At 31.8% G+C, this 23,797-nt stretch overlaps 1 protein-coding gene and 2 long non-coding RNA genes across 4 annotated transcripts; 1 reads left to right on the top strand and 2 right to left on the bottom strand.

Moving 5' to 3' along the window:
* Window positions 1–717: 717 nt before the first annotated feature.
* LOC117163246 (nose resistant to fluoxetine protein 6) lies at window positions 718–19,778 on the bottom strand. 2 transcript variants are annotated; one of them, XM_033345355.2, is made up of 11 exons: window positions 19,389–19,778; window positions 9,755–9,966; window positions 8,095–8,306; window positions 6,476–6,567; window positions 5,892–6,085; window positions 5,414–5,749; window positions 4,622–4,821; window positions 3,925–4,057; window positions 3,325–3,514; window positions 2,930–3,072; window positions 718–2,679 (listed from the first exon to the last, which is right to left on the bottom strand). In XM_033345355.2, exons 1-11 carry the CDS (start codon window positions 19,657–19,659, stop codon window positions 2,161–2,163), a joined length of 2,502 nt encoding a protein of 833 aa, XP_033201246.1. In that variant the 5' UTR covers window positions 19,660–19,778; the 3' UTR covers window positions 718–2,160. The 2 variants fall into 2 exon arrangements, with proteins under 2 accessions (XP_033201246.1, XP_076482343.1); XM_076626228.1 differs by lacking the exon at window positions 19,389–19,778 and adding an exon at window positions 11,553–11,967.
* On the bottom strand, window positions 9,977–11,524 carry LOC143303986 (uncharacterized). Its single transcript, XR_013060649.1, has 3 exons — window positions 11,114–11,524; window positions 10,183–11,021; window positions 9,977–10,091 (listed from the first exon to the last, which is right to left on the bottom strand). It is a non-coding gene; the product is annotated as an uncharacterized LOC143303986 (long non-coding RNA).
* Window positions 14,071–16,337, top strand: LOC143305081 (uncharacterized). The gene is made up of 4 exons (XR_013061756.1): window positions 14,071–14,150; window positions 14,245–15,154; window positions 15,439–15,604; window positions 15,723–16,337. It is a non-coding gene; the product is annotated as an uncharacterized LOC143305081 (long non-coding RNA).
* Window positions 19,779–23,797: the final 4,019 nt, after the last annotated feature.

The following is a 23,797-nucleotide window of genomic DNA, read 5'->3' as shown; positions in this document are numbered from 1 at the left end:
CACGTGTTGCAAGTGCACTTGCAACCCTTGGAACGTTTTCTGTTAATGATGTCATCAAATTCCCACATATTCATTGTCGCTTAACCAATATATACATATATTTCATAACAATTCTAATAACCCTCTTTTGACTCAATTTTCATTGTATTACTCGATGATGAAAATCGGCTTATCTTTTATTATACAAATCTCTGAAATATACATTCTAAATGCACATTCTATAATAAATTTTATTTTTCTTCGTAAAAATTTAATGTATTTAAGTACAAAGAAGAATAAAAAAAAATTGATTTCTCAAAAGGACGGATTTTCTAGAAGTCGTAAGGTATCAATTTCTTCCACGGATAAAACAAGCAGTTCATTCTCTTCTCGGCTTACTTGTTACTTCTCGTGGATCGCGTTAGAAGAATGAAAAGAATGTGTTCGTATAGAAAACGTTAAGCGAGGTAAAAGCATCAGTTGAAGACTTAGACCTAAGTAAACAGTGACACGAACTGAGGCTAATGTTGCAGTAACTAGAAATTATCCTGACCTATTTTCCTGTTATTTTATCGTCCTAATATCATAGATTATATTTACGTATTTGTATATCATAAAATAATTCAAACAATTTAGGAAATATTGAAAAGGAAAAATGAAGAATAATTGTATTATGCATTAAATAATTCATCTTTTTTTCTTCATAAACAATATATACCAAGGTATTCAAGATAAGAAGAGTCTAAATATAAGAGCGATTAGCCTAAATATATATATTATAAAATATCAATATAACAAACATCATTAAAAAATATCATTGGTGTTAAAGAATGTCGGTAATTAGTTCCTAGTTATTGTATACTTCATGTGTAGAAAAGTTGAGCATGGCGGAAGAAATATTTCAACAAAACGAAAGCGATCTAACAAGTTTATTTCGTTCCTTAATTTCTGGTCATAATATAATCTATAATTAGAGTATTTAATATTAGTTGTAATACTGTACTTTGTACTGTATTGTCTAATTTTACTGATTAAAAGTTAAAAGTTAATAGTATGTATAATATCTGACTTAAGTAGTATTTGTTTTATAAATATTGAATAAGAGGTTAACTGAATTTGTTAAAATTGATCTTAATATCCTGAATTAACAATAACCACATAAAAGAGCATTGTTCATTATTAAGCAGTATTATTAGTATACTTAACAAAATATTGAGTTAGATAACATTAGCGAAATTGGAATACATAATTACGGTATTCACTGATTTTGTTAGATTTCCGAATTTTGAATGCAATACGTACACTTTCGACTTGAACTATAACGCATAATGAAAAATAACCTTACTGACTTTTTATTTTTGTAAAAGTTCTATTTCTTTTTATAAACTGACCATCGAGAAAACACCTCTTAACTACACTTAATGATAGTCGATGATTTCTCACAGCTAATTTGTACCTTTATTTCTTAACTAACCTTTACCCGTTCATATTAAATTATTATTTTTACACCGATGGATCAACATCGGATTGTGAGAAGCACTTCGAACTAAATCTATAAGTACACAATGGAGTCAAATAATATATAATTATAAAAAAGATGATCCTCCGTACGATAACAAATTATTTTCTATAATGAATCCACTTATATGAAATTTGGTGCATCTACGTATATATATATATATAAATATACTGAAATGTTGGAATGAAATAGACAAAGTATGTCAAATATGGTCCCAAGTTGTCCATCTAATCCCAACATTCCAGAACAACGTAATATTAAAATGTAATATTATAATGTAATATTAAAATGTGGTGTTAAAATAACGCACTAAATAGTTTTCAAAGATTCACTTGATAAAAACCACTAAACTTATCATTAAACCATACGTACTCTTAATTTATCATCGTACAAAGAATCTTTATTTCTTAAATCACACCACATACCTGGCGATATTCCTTAATAACGACTAAGAAATACACAAAATACTTGCAACAGACAAATATTCAGAGAAAAACTACGATATGGCTATCACTCACTACCTACAAGAGTGCCTGAATCAACAAATAGATATCACTATATCAATTATATAATTCCTTAAAGACGTTTCCTAATCTCGCCTCTATTCGCTTATAAACGCTTGGCCAGCAAGCTGATTCGATATTACACGGGTAAATTGTCGATCAGCTACTGGTGGCCTGATCCGATTCCCTGGATCCTTCTTTCCTTATGAACTCCTCGTTTACGATCGATTCGTAACAACAATCCATTCTTTCCTTTGTTCTAGATTTCGACGGTTGATCCGAGTCTTCGTCAAAACCATTATTTTGATGAACATTTCTCAACTGTGCCCATGAATCGTTGTCTTCAGCTTTAATTACAAAAATGAATGGACATTTGTCATCTTTGTCGTCAGATTTTAAATCTTGATCATACATGCTGTTTTTATTGGACTTTTGGTTAAAGGTGCCTTCACAATCCTGTGTAATTGTAGCAGAAGATTCCTCCGTGGAACGATAGATCTCTTTACTAGAATCGATAGAACCGAATATTTTTTCTTGGTTTAGGTTCAAGGATTTTGATTGACTTTGACGGTGAGAAAGAAAGGTATAATCTAACGTCATAAAAGGCATCTCGAAGCACAGTGTCCAAAGCGCAGAAAGCAGTACCGTGAGGCAGAGGTTGCTGAAGAAACTGCGAAGCTGCAAGTTTCGACAAATAATTAATTGCTTGCGTATAAAGTGAGCTTAGGAAGATAGTTGCAATAATTTAAAATTTGATTTAGGCTTGAGTTTAATTTTTTTACGATCTTTGAGAATCTTTTATAGTATTTAAAGGTTGGATTTTAAATTAATCTAAGTTCAAACTTAAATTCCACCAAAGTTAAGAACTTGGAAAATAAAAAATTAAGAACAGATCTATTTTAATGCATTTAAAGATCAGATTACTTACAATTGCCATAGTTGAAATTATGCCCGGAGTTCGAACTGATCCAGCTTCTACTAAGAGAAATACATAATGGCACAGGTAAGCGCTGTAAGTTAACTTACTGAAGGGAACCCAACCTTTCCACGACAGAAATTGACCCACAAAACCTTGCACAAAAGAAAAGTACAATTGATATCTCTATAATCACATGAATATATTTATCCCGTATTTTGTTTTTATAATTACTAATAATTAACAATTAGTATTTCAAAATATGTGTAGAAAGTAGGAGCAAATGAAGTTTCATGCATATGTTTTTTTGCATAAATTTTCGCTATCGCACTTGCCATGCATTTATATTATTACTAAATGAGTCATGTTTTGTTTAAACAAAAGATTAATACAAAATTAAATCTTACCGCCATAGCCATGAACGCAGCAAAAGATGATCCAAGAAATAGAAAGAGCAAACATTTGTCTGTGGAAACCTGCATAAAAACTCGCTTCTAATTCGTTATAAGAGTAGTCGTCGAAGTACATCCACCGAGGACACATGAATATGAATGAACCGCAAACTGCCGCTACCAGCCAACCGAAAATCACGTATATCTGCAGAAAATCATTTGGATTTAATTAAAAAATGTCGATTATGAAAAAGACGTTCAAATATATTTTGCTACTATCTTTGATGAACACACATTTCATATGTCACGATCACTTTCTCTTCATTTCAGCGTAATATTCTTCTTCTTTCATTTCTAAATGAAGAAAACGAAATTTAAGTTGGGCCAAGTAAATTTATGAAAAGTTTTAACAAAACGTTAAGAATACAAAATAAACTAAGAATAATACTTAAAAAGTTTATTAAAGAATAATAAATTAAATAGATATTTAAGTAAATAAAAACACAAGATATTATTTAACTGTAGATTCCAGACAACACCCATTCAAGTTTGATAAAGTTTCATGATAAAATTATGCAATTATACTTATTAAGTAGAAGAACTTGGCATACTTACATAACGAATCTTCACAACTCTTGATCGTTTCTGATACAACAAGTAACCAAGAGCCAGACCAATAATATAAGATCCGTATCTGTTGTAAACTTTTGTGTAAATTTCTATGAAAACATTGGCCAGATCCGTGTTACTAACAAAAACAAAAAAATATGAAGATTAAATTAATGGTCCACTCGTTTAATTTTAATTTTGGTTTCAGTAAGATGATCTTGAATGGCGTATTATAAATACTTAATATTCCCAGAATCGTTTTATCGATGTTTACAGATTTATCAAAATATATTTTATATAACAAATAATATTTTGTAAATTTAAAAGTATCAATAATATTAAAGTACTGAGAATGAATATCAAACATTCGAAATATGAATATGACAAAGAAAAGACGGACTGGAATATCTATTTCAAAGTAAAAAGTAGTCGTGTGTGGAATAAATCAGACGGTACAATACGGCGCGGCGTAGTAGCAAGATGAAAAGAAAGAGAGATACAGGACGTTCCGAAAAGATTCTGTCAAACTTTAAAGGCATATAATATTCGTTAAAATAAAAGTAAATGATTTTTATACACAAATATTTACTGATTGTTTGTTTATTTTAGTAGATAAGATCTATTTTAAAAATTTGGTGCAACTTTTCGTGGACGCCATGTAGAAAACAGGAAGACAGTGAAAAAGGCAAATATCCACACTCACTCCTTGTAATAGAGCATAGTTCCACTAAGCCTGAGACTGAATGTTATTAGGAATGGTATTAGAATGGAGATAATTAGGCCTAACGCGAAAACGAGCCAGAAGAAGATTTTTCGCGTGAACTTGAGCATAGGATACAAGAAGATCGGTGACAGCCAGACGAGTTGCATATCGGTCGCCAGATACCAAGACTGAGACATGCACTAAAAACAGAAGTAAGAAATAAGCAATTATTGGACAAGCCATTTCTAAATTCCTAGCGTGTAACGTTTTTTTTTTTTGTTATAAACAACTCGAAATAAGAATATTTATTAAATGGTAGTACAATAATTGATTAAATAAAATGTAATAATACATTTTGTAACAAAATGCACGAGTGCCTAGTTCAAAGTAATTATCTGTCATGCAACATACTTAGGAAGCTATGCCAGATAACAAGCAAATACATTTCTTCGTAATTGAGGTTAAGAACATTGGAGTTTCAAGAAACGAATAAAAGGATTAAAAATTGAACTTAGTAAAAAACGTGAACCGCGTATCTAAATGTGATAGAATTTTCTTTGAAGTTTGTAGTTCAATGGCAACATGTAATAAAAAATTTTAAATTTTAATCTTCCATTATTAAACAACATACTTCGATAAAAAAATTGATCAGTTAAATAATTCAAATCAATCTAAAGTACATGGTAGTATGCGCTTCATGCAGAATACAAAAAATTGTTCTATAAATATCTATTCATTATTCCATTAGAAAGTGTACACACAGTAATTGCATCATTACTAAACTTCACTTACAATTCTAGATAGATTGATATAATTATTCAAGTAGAGCAGGTTGATCCACCAGTTTTCTTGACAATAGTCTCTATTAGCTCCGACCCATTCATCCCAATAAGGGCCTGAGCCAACTTTGTAAAACAGGGTGGCATAAAATCCGATCATCATAGCGTATGCCGGGGTTAATCTTAAATAACGGTGGAGATAGAGGCCAATTACGTCGAAATAGCCTTGTGAATTTTTCTCGTTTTTTTTTAGGACCGTGTATGCCATTAGAACTCCACTTATAAGGAAAAACGTGTCGGTGATGATATTTGAATTGAGTACTAACATGTTGGCCCAATTTGTATGCATCTTGAAAGATAAGACATTAATTTGTTGAAAATTATAAAATTAGTTCGTGTATTTTAAATTTATTATATACTTGTATATGATTACGTCATATAATTTTTGTTTTTCAATTTAGACATCAATAGAACATTTATAATTTTTTTACCTGTGGAATTTCGCTCAAGTTCATTTTAACACCAACCACCTCTGTATAATGAGTGTGACCATAAATGATCCAACAAATACTGATATAGCGCAGTCCATCGAGGCATTTGATCGAATCACGGTGTCTGTCCGTTTTCAACAAATTTTTTCCATTCGTGTAGATGGAGAACGAAGTTAGAAGAACATGTCTTTTATCTAAACATACATAGTGTGCAACATTATTTGTATATAATAAATAAATAAATAAATACATAAATTTAAAACTTAATTCAATTATTTCACTGCATCTAGTTCTATTTTTTTCATTTTTCTACAAAGTATGAAGAGATTAAAAGAATATAGGAAATCGACACTTATCAATCACCAAGAGCATCGATAATGCTCTTATGCAAGACAAATAAAGTGTCCTTAACACTGATCTTTATCGCGCGATCAAGAATCTTTATCGGTCATATGCGATGCAATCTCGCAACCGATCTTTTCCTGAGTTCTTTCTTCTGGAATCGTAATAACAACGAGATAAAGCGATCAAACGACGAATTTGCACTGAATTTTCATTTACGTAACAGAACGAACACAACTCACCTTTTCGGTTCAATGTACTCAGATGGCCTTGTGTAGCGATGTCGTAACTCGTGCTAGCAATTATGATTACCACGAATATCGTCAGGATCGATCTGAAATTTGATATGACCTATATTAACATGCAAGTCACGGAACAGGTGGATAGGTATATATATATATATGAAAACATTATTTGTACAATTTTTAATCTTAATTATGTTAATTTAATAATAATAAAAGAAATTAAAGTTGTTTTTGCAAAATTATGCAAAAAATATAGAATTATGAATTTGTACAATTTGTAAACTATTACGAAGCTAAATTTATATTTTAGCAAAGATTATTGAATTTTAATTTAGCACATAATTCTATTTTCTAATTATCTTCACTTTGAACGAAATACTTGCTCATTTTTTTAAATAATTTTATATTAATCACTATAATTAGATCTTTTATCGTCATATAGTTATTAATAATTCAAATTTCTAAATATATTATCTTTTTTTTTTTAAGAAACCATGTTCTGGAACAAACAACTTTTTTCTTTGCATGTTACCGCTGGACGCTTTTGGTTTTTCAGATATTCAGAAAGTGAGTCGATACCACTACAGTGAATTCTGCCCACATGTGTGTATCTGTGACACAGCTACATAGTTACAAGTATAGCCGACATATTCGCCTCTTCGTTCGCCGCTTGTCGATCCGTTTACATTACTTTACATTCATCAGCCATTGATCTCTTTATCTTTGTACCATATTTTACGAATCTAAATAATCATTCACAACTGCACATACAAGACTGGAAGAAATGTCTTCAAAAATTTGATCCGACGAGAACACGATTTTGAGAATCGAATAATTAAATCCTTTGATATCATGGCTAAGATGGTTTCCCACTTCAGACAATAACAATAAAATATAAAGCTTAATATGTATTGTAATTATATTATTATCTATCACCTAACCCAGACCGTTAAAGGTAATTATTTTTAGTAAGCAATTGTGCATGAAGCTGCAATCCGAAGAATCCGTGGGATAGTCAAGTTCATCCAGGCTTCGTTTATATATACTACAAATAAATAAAAGATAAGAATTAGGTTTGGCTTTTTAACTCGGCCGCTACGAGGCAGCCGACGACCAATACTAACGCGTACATTATTACCGATGCACAATTGTAAACAGAATTCATCGTGTGTAGTAGTACCAACAGTTTTTTGCGAATATCTCGGAAACTAAGACCGAACGGCGGTTACATGTATAGGAAAAGATTGTTTAGAATCATTCCCGGGACAACACAGTAAAAAATCATCGAAATCCAAGATAGCTGCAGTTTCCTAAATATATCGCAAAAATATTTATGGTTTATAAAAATCATACATTATTTCTCGATTATCCTAATTCAATATTATTCTGAGAAAGATCCGATAAGCATACCTTGAGTCAATACCGTAAACAATAAAAGTTACGGTACTTTTACGTAACAGAGATAAAATTCTAATTGAGAAGTTTGCCGTGCAATGCACGCATTCAGCCTTGCCCTCGAAGCAGCGAGCAAACAACCATGCCACCACGGTCTTACGTTACTGCGAAAACTGCCGCGCCGCGTGTTGGAACACGATAATATGCGCAGATCTACCTACATGTAAACCCAGTCAGTTACGTCGAAGATCGGCCGATCCATTTCTGCGGTGCGACACGATACCTTTATCACCATATCCACGCGTTCCTCCACCTTCAGAGGGTCGAGGCCAAGCTCGAGCGCCTCCTGGATTTCTGTGTGGTTGCAACTCGATGGAACGCACCACATCCACTTGTAGTTCACTGAACGCCCCGATTTCCATTTCGTATATTGCTGAATCAAACAGAACGAATATTTTATTGCAATCGAGTAGGTGAAGGAGAATAAAAATAAGTTCTCATTTATGTTTGACTGCCACTCTTAACTCTTTGAGATATGAGACACGAAACAAGAGTGGTTAGGAGATCTCATGATTAAACGAAAATTTGGATCTGTTTGATAAACCTGAGAAACCCATTAAATATTACTGATAGCAGTACTTCCAACTTGAAGATCGGTAATCTCGATGTGATAGACGCTGAATGGTACGATAACGATAATGATTAATAAGATCGAATAGTGATAATGCTTTTGAGCAATGACCGATAAACTGTTAAATGAATCAAAGTTGTGTGTTATCGTGGTGAAGAATAGTCTGGTATTATTGTCTTGGTATTATTTTTTAAAATTCAGTCTAGATTTTGCAAAATTTGTTTGCGACCTGTTAATCATTTAGATTCTACATCATAGATTCCCAAAGTGTGTATAGCCTTAAATATTAAAATTACACATTTATTTCTTAAGGAATTATTCAGTTTTACTCATTGAAAATTATCAGATAAGCAATTCAAAGTCAACTATCTTGTCTAACTAACTAAGTCTAGTTTCTCTCAACTCGCAGATTTATATCAAATCAGTTTTGAATTGCTTATGAATCAACTTTTTTTTCACAGCAATAACCGTTTTCGCAAATGGGTCTCGACCCATAAAAATTTGGGAAGCCTTCGTCTAAATAATTATAACATGTTCATATACATATGTGACTTTAAAATCATTAATTTCATTTTAGTTTCAAATTAATCATTATCGCTTCATGTGCACTTCAATGCAAACTACACTCATTATTAATTATACATTAATAACTCAACTACAAAAAAACTTTTAGACAATGTATAATATCATAATAATTGTACTTGCATGAATAATGTAAATTAATATATTCTGCTAAAAAAGTTTACTAAAGAGGTATTCTATTGTTAAAGATGCTTTTTGATCAATAAATAAATAAATAATTATTTATTTTTCGCCAATAAATAAATACATATATCTTTTTCCACGGGCGAATTTCTTCAAAAGCAGTCTCAATATGGTATGTTTCATGCTACCGAGAATTGCATAACATTTTTTGGAGTAATTTCAGAAACGTGACGTAATTGCGAAATCTTGGTCATAACTTGATTGAGCGTTTGCAATATATCCAGTAATAAATTCCGATTACTTTAGTTAATTTTTGACAGAAAAAACATTCCCACTCTTATAACTTTTGTTTAATAATATTTAATTATTATGAAAAATCCGTGGTTTAATTTTTATTAATTATATGTAATTTTTCATGCTAAAATTTTCCTAACTTCAACTTAAAAAGGAAACTAGAATTAATTATTTTACATATATTTTCTAGACGATCAAAAATTAATTTTTCTCCACAGGAATTAATAGACTAGAACTAGTATTTTACTCACCGAGGCGACGGCTATATTCAGAAGCAGATCACCCATATCAGGCTGGCGTGGTTTACCGTTGTCCTTGGCGATTTCGAAATTCACCGTGGCACTGCACGCCTTTCCGGTGAATCCGTATTTGCTTTTCACTTGTAGACACTCGTCATAATTGCCTAACTGCTGGTAATTGCCCGTGATTACACCCGGTGGAATTTTCACGGAGGCGTCGTACACTAGAATCCACAGAAAGCTCCTTGTACTTTTCTCTGTAATCGTTTCTTTTTTCAGATTTTCTTTTTCTACATTTTCTTGTATTTTTCATATGCCATCAGTGAAATAGTTATACCCGTTCATATTTCTATAAATAAGTTTAAAAAAATGGAACTTAAGGAGAAGATTATTTTATCTGCTAAATATAGTACAAAATAAATTTTTGTATTTCTAATTACCATTAATGTTATAATTGTGTATTTCTATATACGTATGAATGCTAATGGTGTATATTTACATCGTCCTCTTCATAACCTCTTTCGTTTCGTTTAATCCTTTAGATGATATCTTCACCACTTATATTTTCATGCTATTTCATAATTTTTAGGAATTTCTACAGCCTGATATATTATTTAAAGCTATTAGAATTTTTCGTTTTGAAAGGTTTCGTTGACGTGAGGAATTGGTTAAATGTTTTTCTTTACTGCATAACATTATACGGATAAACAAATCTTAAGTTTTAAATGAATAACCGTAAATTATCAACTATCTTATTAATATATGTCGTGAAACATGATTCTGTGAGAGGACATACATGCCTGCAACAGGTTTCTTTCTCTAGCAACACTCTTCACTGATTGATCGTTTGTTTGTCTTTCACGTGTACTATTTTAATTATGCATTTTTTTCATCTGACAATGGCGCTTTATCCAATATCTATTCATTTTTAAGCGCGTTTCGAAATCAAGGTGTACATCCCACGTTTTACATCGCGTTCAATTTTCATGCGTTTATCTACTTAAATGGTTAATAGATACGTTGTGATTCTCTCGATAAATTACTGCCATACGAGTGCATGCTCATCTTCACCGCCAATATTCATTTTAAAATTGGTAAACAGAATGAAATCTCGTATTCACTACAGATCTTTGAAAAGTAAACATAATTTAACTACCAGAAATTAAATGTTCCAATTTGCATTCATCTTATTTTTATCTACATTCACTGATGCATAAATTGAGAATCGGTTGATTAATATGTCGAATTATACATTTTAATTGTTGTACCACATGGTAGACTGTGGAAGAAATAAATGTATATGTAAATTCGGAAGAAAAAAACATACATATGCGTTGGAAATTATGAAACAAAGTACATAAAGTGAATAACCTCAATTATGAAGAAGCACATCGTATTACCGCGGAGATACACCTGGAAGTCCGGAGGTATTTACTATAACCTATCACATGTGTATGTATGATAAAACCGAGACACGTGTAAGATCAAATGCAGTCATGCTTCTTTTGAAGTACTCTTGCCCACAATTACTTGAAACAAGAGCGTTAACGTCTGTTAATTTGTTTTTATTATTCGACAGAATATTCTGTTACAACTTTTATGCGATTCACCGTTTAATTACACGTTTTGAAATTAGTGATTGATCAGTTGAAAATCAATTTTTTAAGTTAAAAATACATTTTAACATAAAGATTTGCAATTTTTTATATAATTTATATCTACAACAATCATGCCAATCTTAACCTCCAAATTACAATTATTAAAAAAAATCGTGAAAATAGCAATTCCTACACTATTTTCCAAAACGTACCTTTTTATTCTTAACTTTATCTTTCAATTCTATCTAAGAAATTTTTCTTCATTAGCACATGTGTCTATCTGTGAGAGAATTAGAACTATTATAATAAACTCAATGCCGACACCTCTCTTACACGGAAGTGAGATAGTCGAGAAACACACGGGAACTGTAATCAGTGCGGGTAACGCGTAAATTGCGAAACAGGTCGGCCGATAGGGATAAAAGAAAGAAAAAGTGACTGCGCGATAGAGCGGATTTTTCATTGATGCTCGATAGCGAGGACATGCCGGCTACTCGCAAACAACCGTTATGCGAGTTATACGATTATACAGTGTCATTTATCTAAACGAAGTGCATCGATATACACAACACATGTTCGTAGCATGTAAACATATGTCATGTTACATAAAGTGATCAGCTCAGAGACGTTGCGCAAAGTTGAAGTCGCAAAATTCTCGTTGTTTTTTCTCACGAGAAATGTACGGAACAGAAATTAAAGACACTAAAGTATTCTTTCGTTTTTCCGAAAAATGCCACATATAAACAAGGGTCCTTTTTATTATGAATGCCTCAATTGTAATATTCTAAGACTCAAGCACTTCCGCTTATTATCTAGTTATATTTCTTTAATCTACATTATGATGCAAATTAACAGTGACCATATGCATATTTTAAAGAATCTTTTGATGAAAATTTTCCGTATCGGCACTACAGTGCCGTCAGAAAACGCGTCAGCTTCAAAGAAATCCACACAGCTGTGTCTTTTACCTTTCGCAGAACCTTGAGGATAGTTCATTCAATGGATTCTATCAGTAACCTTCAACCGCAAACTTCGATGAATCGTTGCAATTTTATTCTTCGTGAGTAAACTTTTGTTTCTCTTATTATGAAGAATGTCTTTTGACAAAAAATTCGTGATGTAAGAGAGTAAGGTTATGAAAAACAAAAAGATCAAGCAAAGTATAATGAACAAAGGAGAACGATTATGTTATAGAAATAAGAAACTTTGATTTGAAGTAAAAGAATTTTAAGATATTTGAAAAAAATTATAAGACATTTAAAATTAATATAAAACAATTGAAATATTTAAAATTATTAAACATATAAAATTAGTGAAATATATTTACATGTGACTCTGAAAAGATTTTAACCCAGATTTAAAAAATAGAATATTTTAAAAAATTACACTGCAATAAGTACTGAATAATTTAAAATATTTTTTTATTTTTTTTTTTAAATTTCTAGTTCATTGAACTATACAATAATAAGAAGAACGTTCTTATTTGCAGCTCTAGCAAGAAACTGCAGAAAGAAATTAGAAAAACAATTACATTTTTCTTAGAAACGACAAGGGTTAATAGCATCTCCGGAATAGGCTGATTGTTTAAGCGCGCATTTGCAATGAATTAGCATTCTAAGGTTACGAGTTCATTTGCTTCCCCATCGATACTTCCCGATCAATGACAGCTGAGTCACGTTCTCAGTATCGCTGCGAGAAGTATTCTTTTTCGAGCGATTCTCGAGGAAAATTTCCTAGGTAATCGTGAAGTCTAGCTACGACTGACATTTAACATGGCAGATCCTTGCAATTTTACGTATTCAATGTATGTACGCGTCGTTATGCGTGTTGGATCTACTGTATTTCAAACGTACGCATTTCAAACGTACTTCTATTTTCCTCTTCCTCGTTGGAAAATAGAAGTTTCTTCGGACTGTAGAAGCCAGTTGTAAGTTGTAAGACGCCAGTTGTAAGTTGGACGTTGTAAGTTGGCGTTGTAAGAGAAGCTCTAAAAGATATTTTATGATCTCAGACGATAATAACATTAAAAAGTATGTATACCTAAATAGTATTGAAGCTATGATTTAAAATTACAAATTACAAAGAATTCACTTTGTTCCTTTTATATCTTTTAGTTAACATACATATCACTAAATTGAAACTTTAGATAAAAAACTCTTTTCGAAGAATCGCTACTTACCTTCGTATCATGATAATTTAACATCTCTGCCAGTTTGTCGTATTTAATAGTTCTTTATTTTAGCCAGTGACCATGATGGAGCTCCCGCATGATGAAAAATTTTTAATATTGATTTTGATGAAAGATTTTTTTTCGTTTCCTCATTTTTTAACAGGTCAGTCTTCCTTTCTTTAATTCTACGAAATGAATATTACCAGATGCCGATTCAAGAGCCAATCGAAAATGTTTTTCCGAAAGAACTCGCATAAAAAATCGAGAATCAAGTTATATACGTCATCGTGGAGTTCACAGCTGGCCAAATGCAGTATATATATTTTTTATTCCGAAATTCTGAACATTGAGCAATGAATATTTATCAAGGTAACAAAATGATAAATGTCGATGCTGTCAATCTGAAGGTTACAATTCAGAAATCTTCATACTCAATTAATAGACGAAATTATTGAAAAAATTCTCTTTTGAATATTAGGCAAATATTCTCCGTAAAGAGAACACAAGAAATAGTTCATCGGCTATGGCGATGTAATAATAACATTAGAACGTGCCAGTAGTCGTATCAGAGCTATCGAAACAGTGCTTCGAACCGTTAACCGTTTGGTGGTAGCGCCACAAACGAATAAGAGTAAAGAAGGTACGCAAGAGATTTATTAAAATTTCACAGACTCTACAATTGGATAACAGTAATCAGTGAAACATGTGTCAAAATGATATGGTATTTTAAACAGATAACCTTAAACTCAATGGGATATGCGCCTTATGTCTTTTTGTTCATGATTATATACGAAATTAGAATGAAAATTTTTTACAACAAATTTTTTCTAAACAAAAAACTATTACATTAAATCTTGAACAATAGTGCGTGTTATTAATGAACATCATAATCAAGAAACAACGTGTCAAAATAAAGATTCTTTTTTACAGTATCATTATCAATGGATAATGATATCGGAATCTTTAAATGGTGCAGCAAAATGACGTTTTCTAGTTGTGATACCACAGATAATGGTATCAGAGTTGGCAAACAATGCAGCTATAATATCACTAATGAACATTAAATTGAAAAAAAAAGCATGATCAATTATGCTTAGAACGAAGCTTCACATAAAAACAATTTTTAATTTGTTAAGATAAAAATCAGTCTTAGGAAACCGGTCGGTAAGAATAAAATAACAATAACAATAATAAATAAAGGTCAATATTTTCAACAATTCCTATTTATAAGTACATGTGTACTAAGCACTATCGTGTAAGAAAAGTCTAAGAATGGATCGGAAAGAGAAAAGATTGATCGATCATCGGTCAGTGAGCAAAAAGACCAGCTTTGATACACAAGGACGGTCATCGCCACAGACGTTATTCCTTCGTGACCCAGTTTGTGTTCGCCTCATGACGCACATTCCAATTCACCGACGCTCAGAAACACTTCTTTTTCCTCATTCAATTCCCTTTCTTCATCTTCTACATTTCCTTCTATGAGTCCTCGATAGTTCACTAACATTTCGCCAGATGACGTCACTAGTAACTACCATTTCTGCACAAACTTAATCACAGGTTAACACCATTTAACGTCTTAACAGATTCGCCGATAATTATGTGAAATCTTGAAATACAAAATCATAGCATTCTATGACAAAGGTAAGAATTTAACAAGAAGTTAATACCTTTTATTACCATTATTAATCGAAATAAACATGAAAATTTTATTCACTAGCTTATTTTAGTCGTGGAAAAATGTAGCAATATAGCAACAGTTGTTGTAGTATGTTGATGACGAAACTTTTAACTTGATTTTTATCAAGACATATGTTTTGAAAAGCATTCAAAGTAGTTTATTGCAGAGATAAATACAAGGTTGTAAGATAGAAAAATGCACAACATGGCTTAAGCCTATAAACACCACGTGCATTTTCTTTGTTTAGGTCGAAGTCCTGGCTGGGAAAACAGAAATGTACTGTCATCTGTTACGTGAACTAATAATAACTATTATTGTCGATATTGCACAATCGGATCTGATTATTCCTTGTTGCGGTCGTTACTGATAGTTTAATTACATCAATAATTTGAGGGACGATTAATTTGGAGGAGGTAAGCGATTTAGACTGTGTTGGTTTGTAGAAATCTTTTATTTCGAGATTAGTAATAAGAGATTATGAGGATTAGAGGGGGATTAGTGAAGGACTAATTTATCAAAAAATTGCTTCAGGTAAATCGATCAAAATATAACTATCTTTCTCACATGCCTAACAAATCCTCCATTAAAACATGTGTTATGGACATACGAGGTTATCTTAAAGTTCTTCCAGTCGACTTCGACATCGCGAAAATAAAGCGACTTACGAAGATCTGCAAATAAACGTGCAATGTTATGACGTAATTGTAATCGCGATGGATTCATAATCTTTTCTTTGCTCCCGCTTCACGTCAATATCAACATTGTATCATCGAATTCAGATTCCGAGCATCCATCATCAATGTTCACATATTGCTCAAGGACAATTTTGTTAATCTCCAAGACGTTGCAGCAACACGATTTTCATGGTCATTTATTTTTGCACCCCATTAGATCTTAACTTTCTTGCACAATTTAACTAATATTACTAATGAAATTTTACAAGCCTTAGGTTAAAAGTTACCAATATAAATAAGTTAGTTTGCGTCATAGCAATTTATCTACAAATTATTTACAAAATCTACAACCTACAATTCGTGACTCGTCAATTCACTAATATTATTAATTGGTAAATTACCGTACAAGAGTCATATACAAAATGTTGACATAACGAAATAAAATGGAGAAATCCAGAAATCTAAAAAAGTAGAAATGTATTAAGTGGGTTGAAAATTTTATCATTTAAAAATATTTTACTAAATTTAATTCTATGAATGGAATTTTGTACATATGGAAATAGAGAACCTAACAAAAAAATGACTTATATAAAGAAATAGTTGTATGGAAATACATTTATATATGTTATACAACATGAGATGTTATACAACATGTAACAAATATCAACACAACGCATTATGTCTGATTATGTAATTAATGCGATCTTTTGAGAACATTATCATCTGCGAAAATTTTTAGCTTATCTTTGTATTAATGGATTTACGGGTCAGCGAAGCGCAGCATAATTAAGTCGACATGAAAATAAGACTAATAAACATTGTTTTTCATTATACAATGTATTGTTTTAATTTCTCGACATAATTTCCTTATATTATATCGATTTCATTAATTGAATTACAATCAAGGATGTAAACACTGCTACATTAATTTTTCATTTTTCATTATCAGCTGAATTAATAATTGATATATTCTGTACAGAAATAATTTATAAAGACAAATTTTGTGACATTTTCATGAAATTGACGTTGACCGTGACGAACCGGGAGAAATGATTAATTGCTATCTAAAATTAATTGAGTTTCTTTCTTTATGGGAATTACGTGATTCAACAATGATCACTTTACGTAACACCATTTGTTACAATGATGTTGTAGCGATTACGTGCCTGTCCCATGTCTACTCGCAGCAACTTAAGGTCAAGTTCAAATATTGACTAACAATTATCATGAGAATTATTGTCAGATTATTTAGTATTTTAGTGATTCTTTTGGTTCATGGCATACCTGGACTCTTGCACAATAAGTTATTAATTAATAATATTAATAATTTTACAAGCTATATGTATATATTATATTTCACAATTTCACAATTTTAAGTCAAATATAAATATTATCATAGTTCAATTGTACAAAAAAACTTGATTAAATTTTGTTTTAAACAGACTATCGAATGCGCGCTAAATTTGAAAAATTTATTCTTTATCACAAACAAACGTAATTAGTAATATACCCAATTTGAACAAAAGACACATTTGAAATCGTTTGGCTGAATGATTAATGTCTGGGTTTCGAAATAACATTTCTAATTCGAGGGAGTTCCCTTAATTCTTCTATCGAAACAACATTGATCATCGGCCCAGGCTCCTTTCACTTGGTCTAGACACTCGGTTCCTTTCTTTTCGAATTGTCAGAAAGAATCGTTCATCCTTTGTAAATTGGAGAAAAAGTGACATATGGACAAAATATGTCTAATTCTTAAATTGAAACATATTCTCTGCAGGTGAACGACCTGTTGCACCTCGATTGAAAGGAGAAAGAAAGAGAGTCGTCTCGATCCAGTTTCTCGATCTCCTTTCGAATTCATTCGATACTTTAAGGAGATCAAAAATTAATCATGATACTTGTAAATATATAAATACATACTATGTACCAATCAAAACTTCGTCCCTATAAGGTCATGTAATTTGAAAATCTCACTTTTTCAATTTTGTTTTATTCGCTTTGTATATTGTATATTGCATTGCTGTATCAAACTATATTTAATCCATTTTAACTTATTTCTCATTCCATGTTGTACAAAATTTACGTATTTTAATCTTTCACATTTGAACTACTACGAAATGTACATGATTTTCTTGCCTGATTATGTAAATTAATGTTCACTCACTCAAATTCATAAACTTGCTACTAACTTCCGTTATTCGTTACTTCATTTCCGTAATTTAGCTTCTTCCAGAATTAGAAATCGCTTACGTAACCTTAAATTACATGTAATCAGTGATATTTATTTGCGTTTATCGAACAGTGTTATCTACTATCAATTACTGTTGTGACTTTCACGTCGTTTTCACTCAATTTTCACGGAATAAATAAATGAGAAGACACTAGTTATAATCAATGAAGATTAATGATATTTAATAATTAGTAAAGTTACCTTTATATTACGTTATAATTAATTCTTCTACAGAATTGTATGTTACTTAACAGTGTCATCTATTACAAGCTATTATTGTTATTGTAATTCAATTAAAAGTAAAATAATTGTCATCCTTTTACATAAATAAATAATTACTAAATTAATTAAATAAATACTAATGATGAATGGCGATTTCTACCAATTCTTGTCCATTTCGGAGATCTTTATTCATTGAAAAGAAAACTATAGTACGCGCGTCCTAAAAACGTTCCCAACATAGTCGCCACCATGCGGGCTTCAGTACCGATTCGGAAGTGATTGAATCTCAGTCAATATTTGAAATAAAAAAATGTTAAATTCTATAGGGTTACTGCAAGACGGTGCATCGCTCATCTATGGCAAGTCTTGTGAAATGTGCGGACGTAGTACATATTTAGTAGAAAGCATCGAATGCATGCGCGCGCAGCACATCCTGCGCACGCATTTTACCCTTACAAAAATCCCGCCTTAACCTCTTACGTAGTCCCTCCCCGAATTTATGGGAACTTTGGAGCTTCGAGATTTACATTAATCGTCATTGATGAACGAAACCGATAATATGCAGTGAATGTAACGATAATGATGTGTACATTTAGCATACGTTTATCAATCTATTATTGATAAATGTCGATAAATACATGAATCGATTCCATTTCCAGTATTATCTTAGGCAATCATTAACTCGTTAATGTCCTGAAATGTTGACAGAACAGTTAGTAAAACTTCTTCTTACGGCAAAGATCTCTGAATGATGTGTTTGAACGTCCTCTTAAATAATTGGAATCAAATCTAATACCTCCCCTATATGAGTCACTATTGTTTTTCTATTCCTTTCAACGATTAGTCCTTTCAACGATTAGTTATCTATTTTTAACTCATAAAAACTAAGTGTACAAAATACATTTTTTTTTAGAGTTATGTTGGAATCAAGCCTGTTATACATATATAAAACTGGAACATTAGAATTAACCCTATGTCAATTAAATCATTAGATTGTTAGACAAAATCATTAGATAAAATGAAACACAAGAAATTGAGAAAAGTAAAAAACTAACAAATTGGACTTACTCTGAAGAGCCCATGGCATGTACTGACTGAGCTCCTTCAAGTAAACGGCGCTGTCCCGAAGACACTCTTCTGATGCACCATCGGAGGGTGCGAAGGGTTTTGAGAGAAAATCCAGCAACACCGTTTCTGGTTTATCAGCCGTTCCCGTTAACTCACCAAACCCGCCCGACAATAACAATAGAAGCCAAAAACCAACGAACGAGGTAGAGGAGCCCGATTTATAACTAAGAATATCGAATTTACAAAGTAGAAAATTACCGATGAACTCCATAATAACGGGTAGTTAGGCCTAAGTTAGCACACGTGTCTTTTCGGCCGAAGCACGTGGCGTACGCGATCACGTGTCCACTATTGGCCTAGGTATACACGCGTGAAAGGAGCGTAAGGCGCTGAAACGTGAACTGTACGTTCTGTCAATCGCTGGTGCATTTATATATTGCTCGAGGCGCTGGCACGATGATGGGGGTAAAAGCATTCGACTCGACGATGGGCACCTCTTATCGATGCGACCGGAGGATTACGCGCACAGTAATCTGTCTCTCTTCCAAGGAATACAACAAGGAAGGAAGAAAGATCGAACGAAGAGTCGTGAAAAGAGATGACTTTGACTGTTTACTCCCGACAAACGAGACTTTTCCCTCCTTTCCTTCCTTTCCTGAACGAGATTTTTTGTTTACTTGTTTATTTACTGGGTTAAATTTAATGACATAAATACAGTAAGAATTAAATATAGAATTTCATCAATATAGCTTGCTAATCAAATTTAGAAAATTTCATAACAATTATATAGGAACTTAATGTGATTTAAAAAAAGTTTCTGAGGAACTATCATCCAAATCATAATATTTTTATAATATGCATTTTCTTTAAGATATAGCATCCCAAAAGTATTTTTAATTTTATAACATATCTGTACATTAATCATTGTAATTGGATATCTCTAAATTTTATGTAGATCATTGCAACTCCCTGTTCCATTTTCATCTGTGATACAGAAGATAGTGTACTTGAAAATAACGTTTATTTTTATTATTTCCAATTGACCTTTAAGAGTATACAGTGCTAATATCGGGATAATAACAACAACTTAGAAACTTGTACACACACGTATATTCTTCCTAACCTAATATGATCTTGAACATACTCGTGAATGTTACACAGATTATTAATTCTTACATCTCTCTCTTTATAGTTTAAGAATTAATTGCATACGGTTCAGTAAGCTCAGTTATTCAGGCTCAGTTACTCAAGGAGGACCAACGGAACCACAAAGTAGCTATAACCCAATGACAAGGATAAGTAGGTCGTACGTTTATGTGAACCTTTTTTATTGTCTCTTTTTAGTATCGAATGCTTTCTTAGAGTGGACCCGAAGTAATAAAAGAATATCCCGTTTATTATATTTTACATACACAAACACGTAGAATTTGATGGTGACGTTTGGTCAACTTTACTGCTACTTTCTGACCATTAGCGAACTAACCTGTATCGAGTCTTTCGAATTCCTTTCGACAACTATACTATAGATATCTTATAACTGAATTGCCAATTTTTATGTATTTGTGGAAAATCCAAAAACTTATGAAATTTGTCTGCTCCTTTTTGCAGAATAATTTAACTAATCTTATTAATGAATTTCCAAGTTACAGATTATAGATAGGGTAATAATATTAATTCAATTGGCTCTGGTATACTTAATAGAAAAAAGACGACACACAAAAAAAAAATCAGAGGATAGACATTATTATAGAAAATTTCGATTGTAGAGAAAAATATCACGACTCGACAAACTCTATCAGCCCAGTCTATTTATGCAGGAAAACTCAACGTTTGAAGATAATTGTGGAAAGAAAAATATAAGAAAATTGTAGCATTACATAAACCTGTGGAATTGGCACATGTTTAGAATGTAATTGTCGTATACAACTAGAGGAAAATATCGGAAAAGTTTGCGATAAGTTCACTGACCGAAATCACGTGTACCAGGGAATGTTTCTGGTGGGAAAAAAAGGAAGTCAACGTGCTTGACGTTCTAATTGGAAAATGGCGAGTGACGTAGGTATAGCGCCGAGGCGGAAACATGGTGGAATAGACGCGCGCATATCTAGGGAACTAGAATAGAGAGGGGTGAGATGAATCCCCTTCTTTTCTCAAGTGAATCACTGGGGACAGTATCCTGAAACTTAACTTGACCATAGAGAAAATATGGTTGAATGGGAATCTAGCGTGATTGATATGGTTTTTTGGTACCAGTGACAGGTATAATCTTATTCGAATGACGAATAAGTTTTCATTCGAACAAGAATTTACTACGGAACCTCTGGTACATCTGATATAGAATTTAGGACGACTGTAGCGACTTACGTATGGAAATTGTCTTTTCATAGAGAGTTGGTTATCTTTAGAAATTTAAGAAAGTTAGACGAAGAAACTTCTATTAGTCACTTCAGAAAAATCATAGTAAATATGAGAAGAAGACAAATATTAACAATAAATTTGAGGGAACTGGACGGACTTTGTTCATAAATTCGTCGATAGCTCACTCGATTTGTCATCATGTCAACGTATAGTTACCGAATCTCCATCGAATATCTTAAGATATTCGGTTGTAGATCCAATCAGATATTTTTGTAGGAGTCACGTTGTTGATTACGTGTATAATTATGATAAAACAACCAAGATACTTTTGTTACAATTCATAATAGATAACCACATCTATCACGCGATTTAAAATTTCACAAAAGTTGTCGCTTTAGACGCGTATGGTATCCCGCAGCAGTAGAAAGAAATGAATTGTGGAAATGCGTTTTGAAACTTAAACATAATTATTAAATCTAAAAAAATCCTATGTGATCTAAAAAAAACTATGTGATTCTTTATAGAATAAAGAATAAAAAATATTTCAGATAGAATATTTCAAAAATATTTCATATTTCTCTTTAAAAAACAAAAAACATTTTTTAAACAATCAACTTTTTGATTTCATCTATTTTTTATTATGCTCTTTCGTGGTTTCAGAAATTGTTCTATACTTAATGAAAAAAGGTATATGAAGGAAATTACAGAGATCATAGAGAGCATGACCGATAAAGATTACCGTGTGGAATAGAAATGCGGTTTATTCCAAGATAATCGATACAGGGAAATTGAGTCGCGGTTATTAAACGCAAAACTCTGATAACCGAGTGATTTGATACTGAATAAAGATATGAATTGTGGAAAATTTCATGAAATTATTGCCAACGTACAGGCATTGGCAGCTTTGTTGAGGATTATTTTCACACATCAGGGATTCTGGTTCGTGGTGGCTCATTTACGATATATATTTCGGCTACCGCGATGAGAAAGTTGAAAACGGGTCAATCTTTCGTTGGTGAAGGCACGTTAAAACAGGAGCGGGGATCAGTTTATAATCGAACAAGGAAAGAAATCAATGCCCTTTCAATACAGAATTTCAACTTCTACTTTGCCTTTTGTCTCCCATCTTATAAACGATCTTTTCCACATAGAAAACGTTACTTTTTTCTCAACTTTTAATATATATATATATAGATATAATAAAATATGTATTTATCTATTAAAAATCTTAACAATATATCTAAAACTTAATTAGTCTTTAGGTTAAAAGCATGAGAGATTACGTAATGTGAACTTCATAGCTTTAACGGGAGATTATTCTTCATCCAGAAAAAAACTTGAAGACGTCGAATGAAGTTCTTTTGTATGGAAAGTGTTTCGAAATCGAACACACGTGCAGCCGATTCGGGTTCCTGTCCTTAGATTTTAAACTTCGTCTGCTCAGTTTCTCTTTTCTTATTCAGAATTCACGATCAAAGATTAACGTAACAAAAATCATTTATCATAAAAAAAAATTACATAAATAGAAATTCTACTTATTTAAGTAAAATACATGTTATACATTCAGTAAAATTATATATCTTCGATAAGAATTTTTATTGAATTATTATTGAATAACATTTTTATTCTGCTCTATGAAAGCTATAGTTAAAGTGGCGATGAAATGTACTTGATAGAATGTTATTTATGAAAGTTTTATGTTCAAGAATAAGTTTTCTTAGAAATATTCCAATAAAGATATTTTTATTCAAATAGATTTTCAATCTATTTTAGGACAAGAAATCATCCTCTTTTCAACAAGAACTGAATTACGAGATGATCTGTGTACACTGTGCTACACAATATCCAATATCTTGAGAGTTCAATGATTCATAGGCTAATACGTGACCTCGGAACGGATACGTCATTGTCAATTAATATTGTTTACATTTTCATTAGTAATATGCTTCATTCTATGAATATTTGTTATATATTATGTATGTTTATTATATATTCTAAAAGTATTTCGAAAATGGTTGTCGATAAATGCAGGGTTTACAAATAAATTTTTC

This window comes from Bombus vancouverensis, chromosome 2 (assembly GCF_051014615.1).
Source record: "Bombus vancouverensis nearcticus chromosome 2, iyBomVanc1_principal, whole genome shotgun sequence".
Classification (NCBI taxonomy): domain Eukaryota; kingdom Metazoa; phylum Arthropoda; class Insecta; order Hymenoptera; family Apidae; genus Bombus; species Bombus vancouverensis.
The sequence above is the reverse complement of the archived record's forward strand: the minus strand, read 5'-3'. Positions and strand labels throughout refer to the sequence as shown.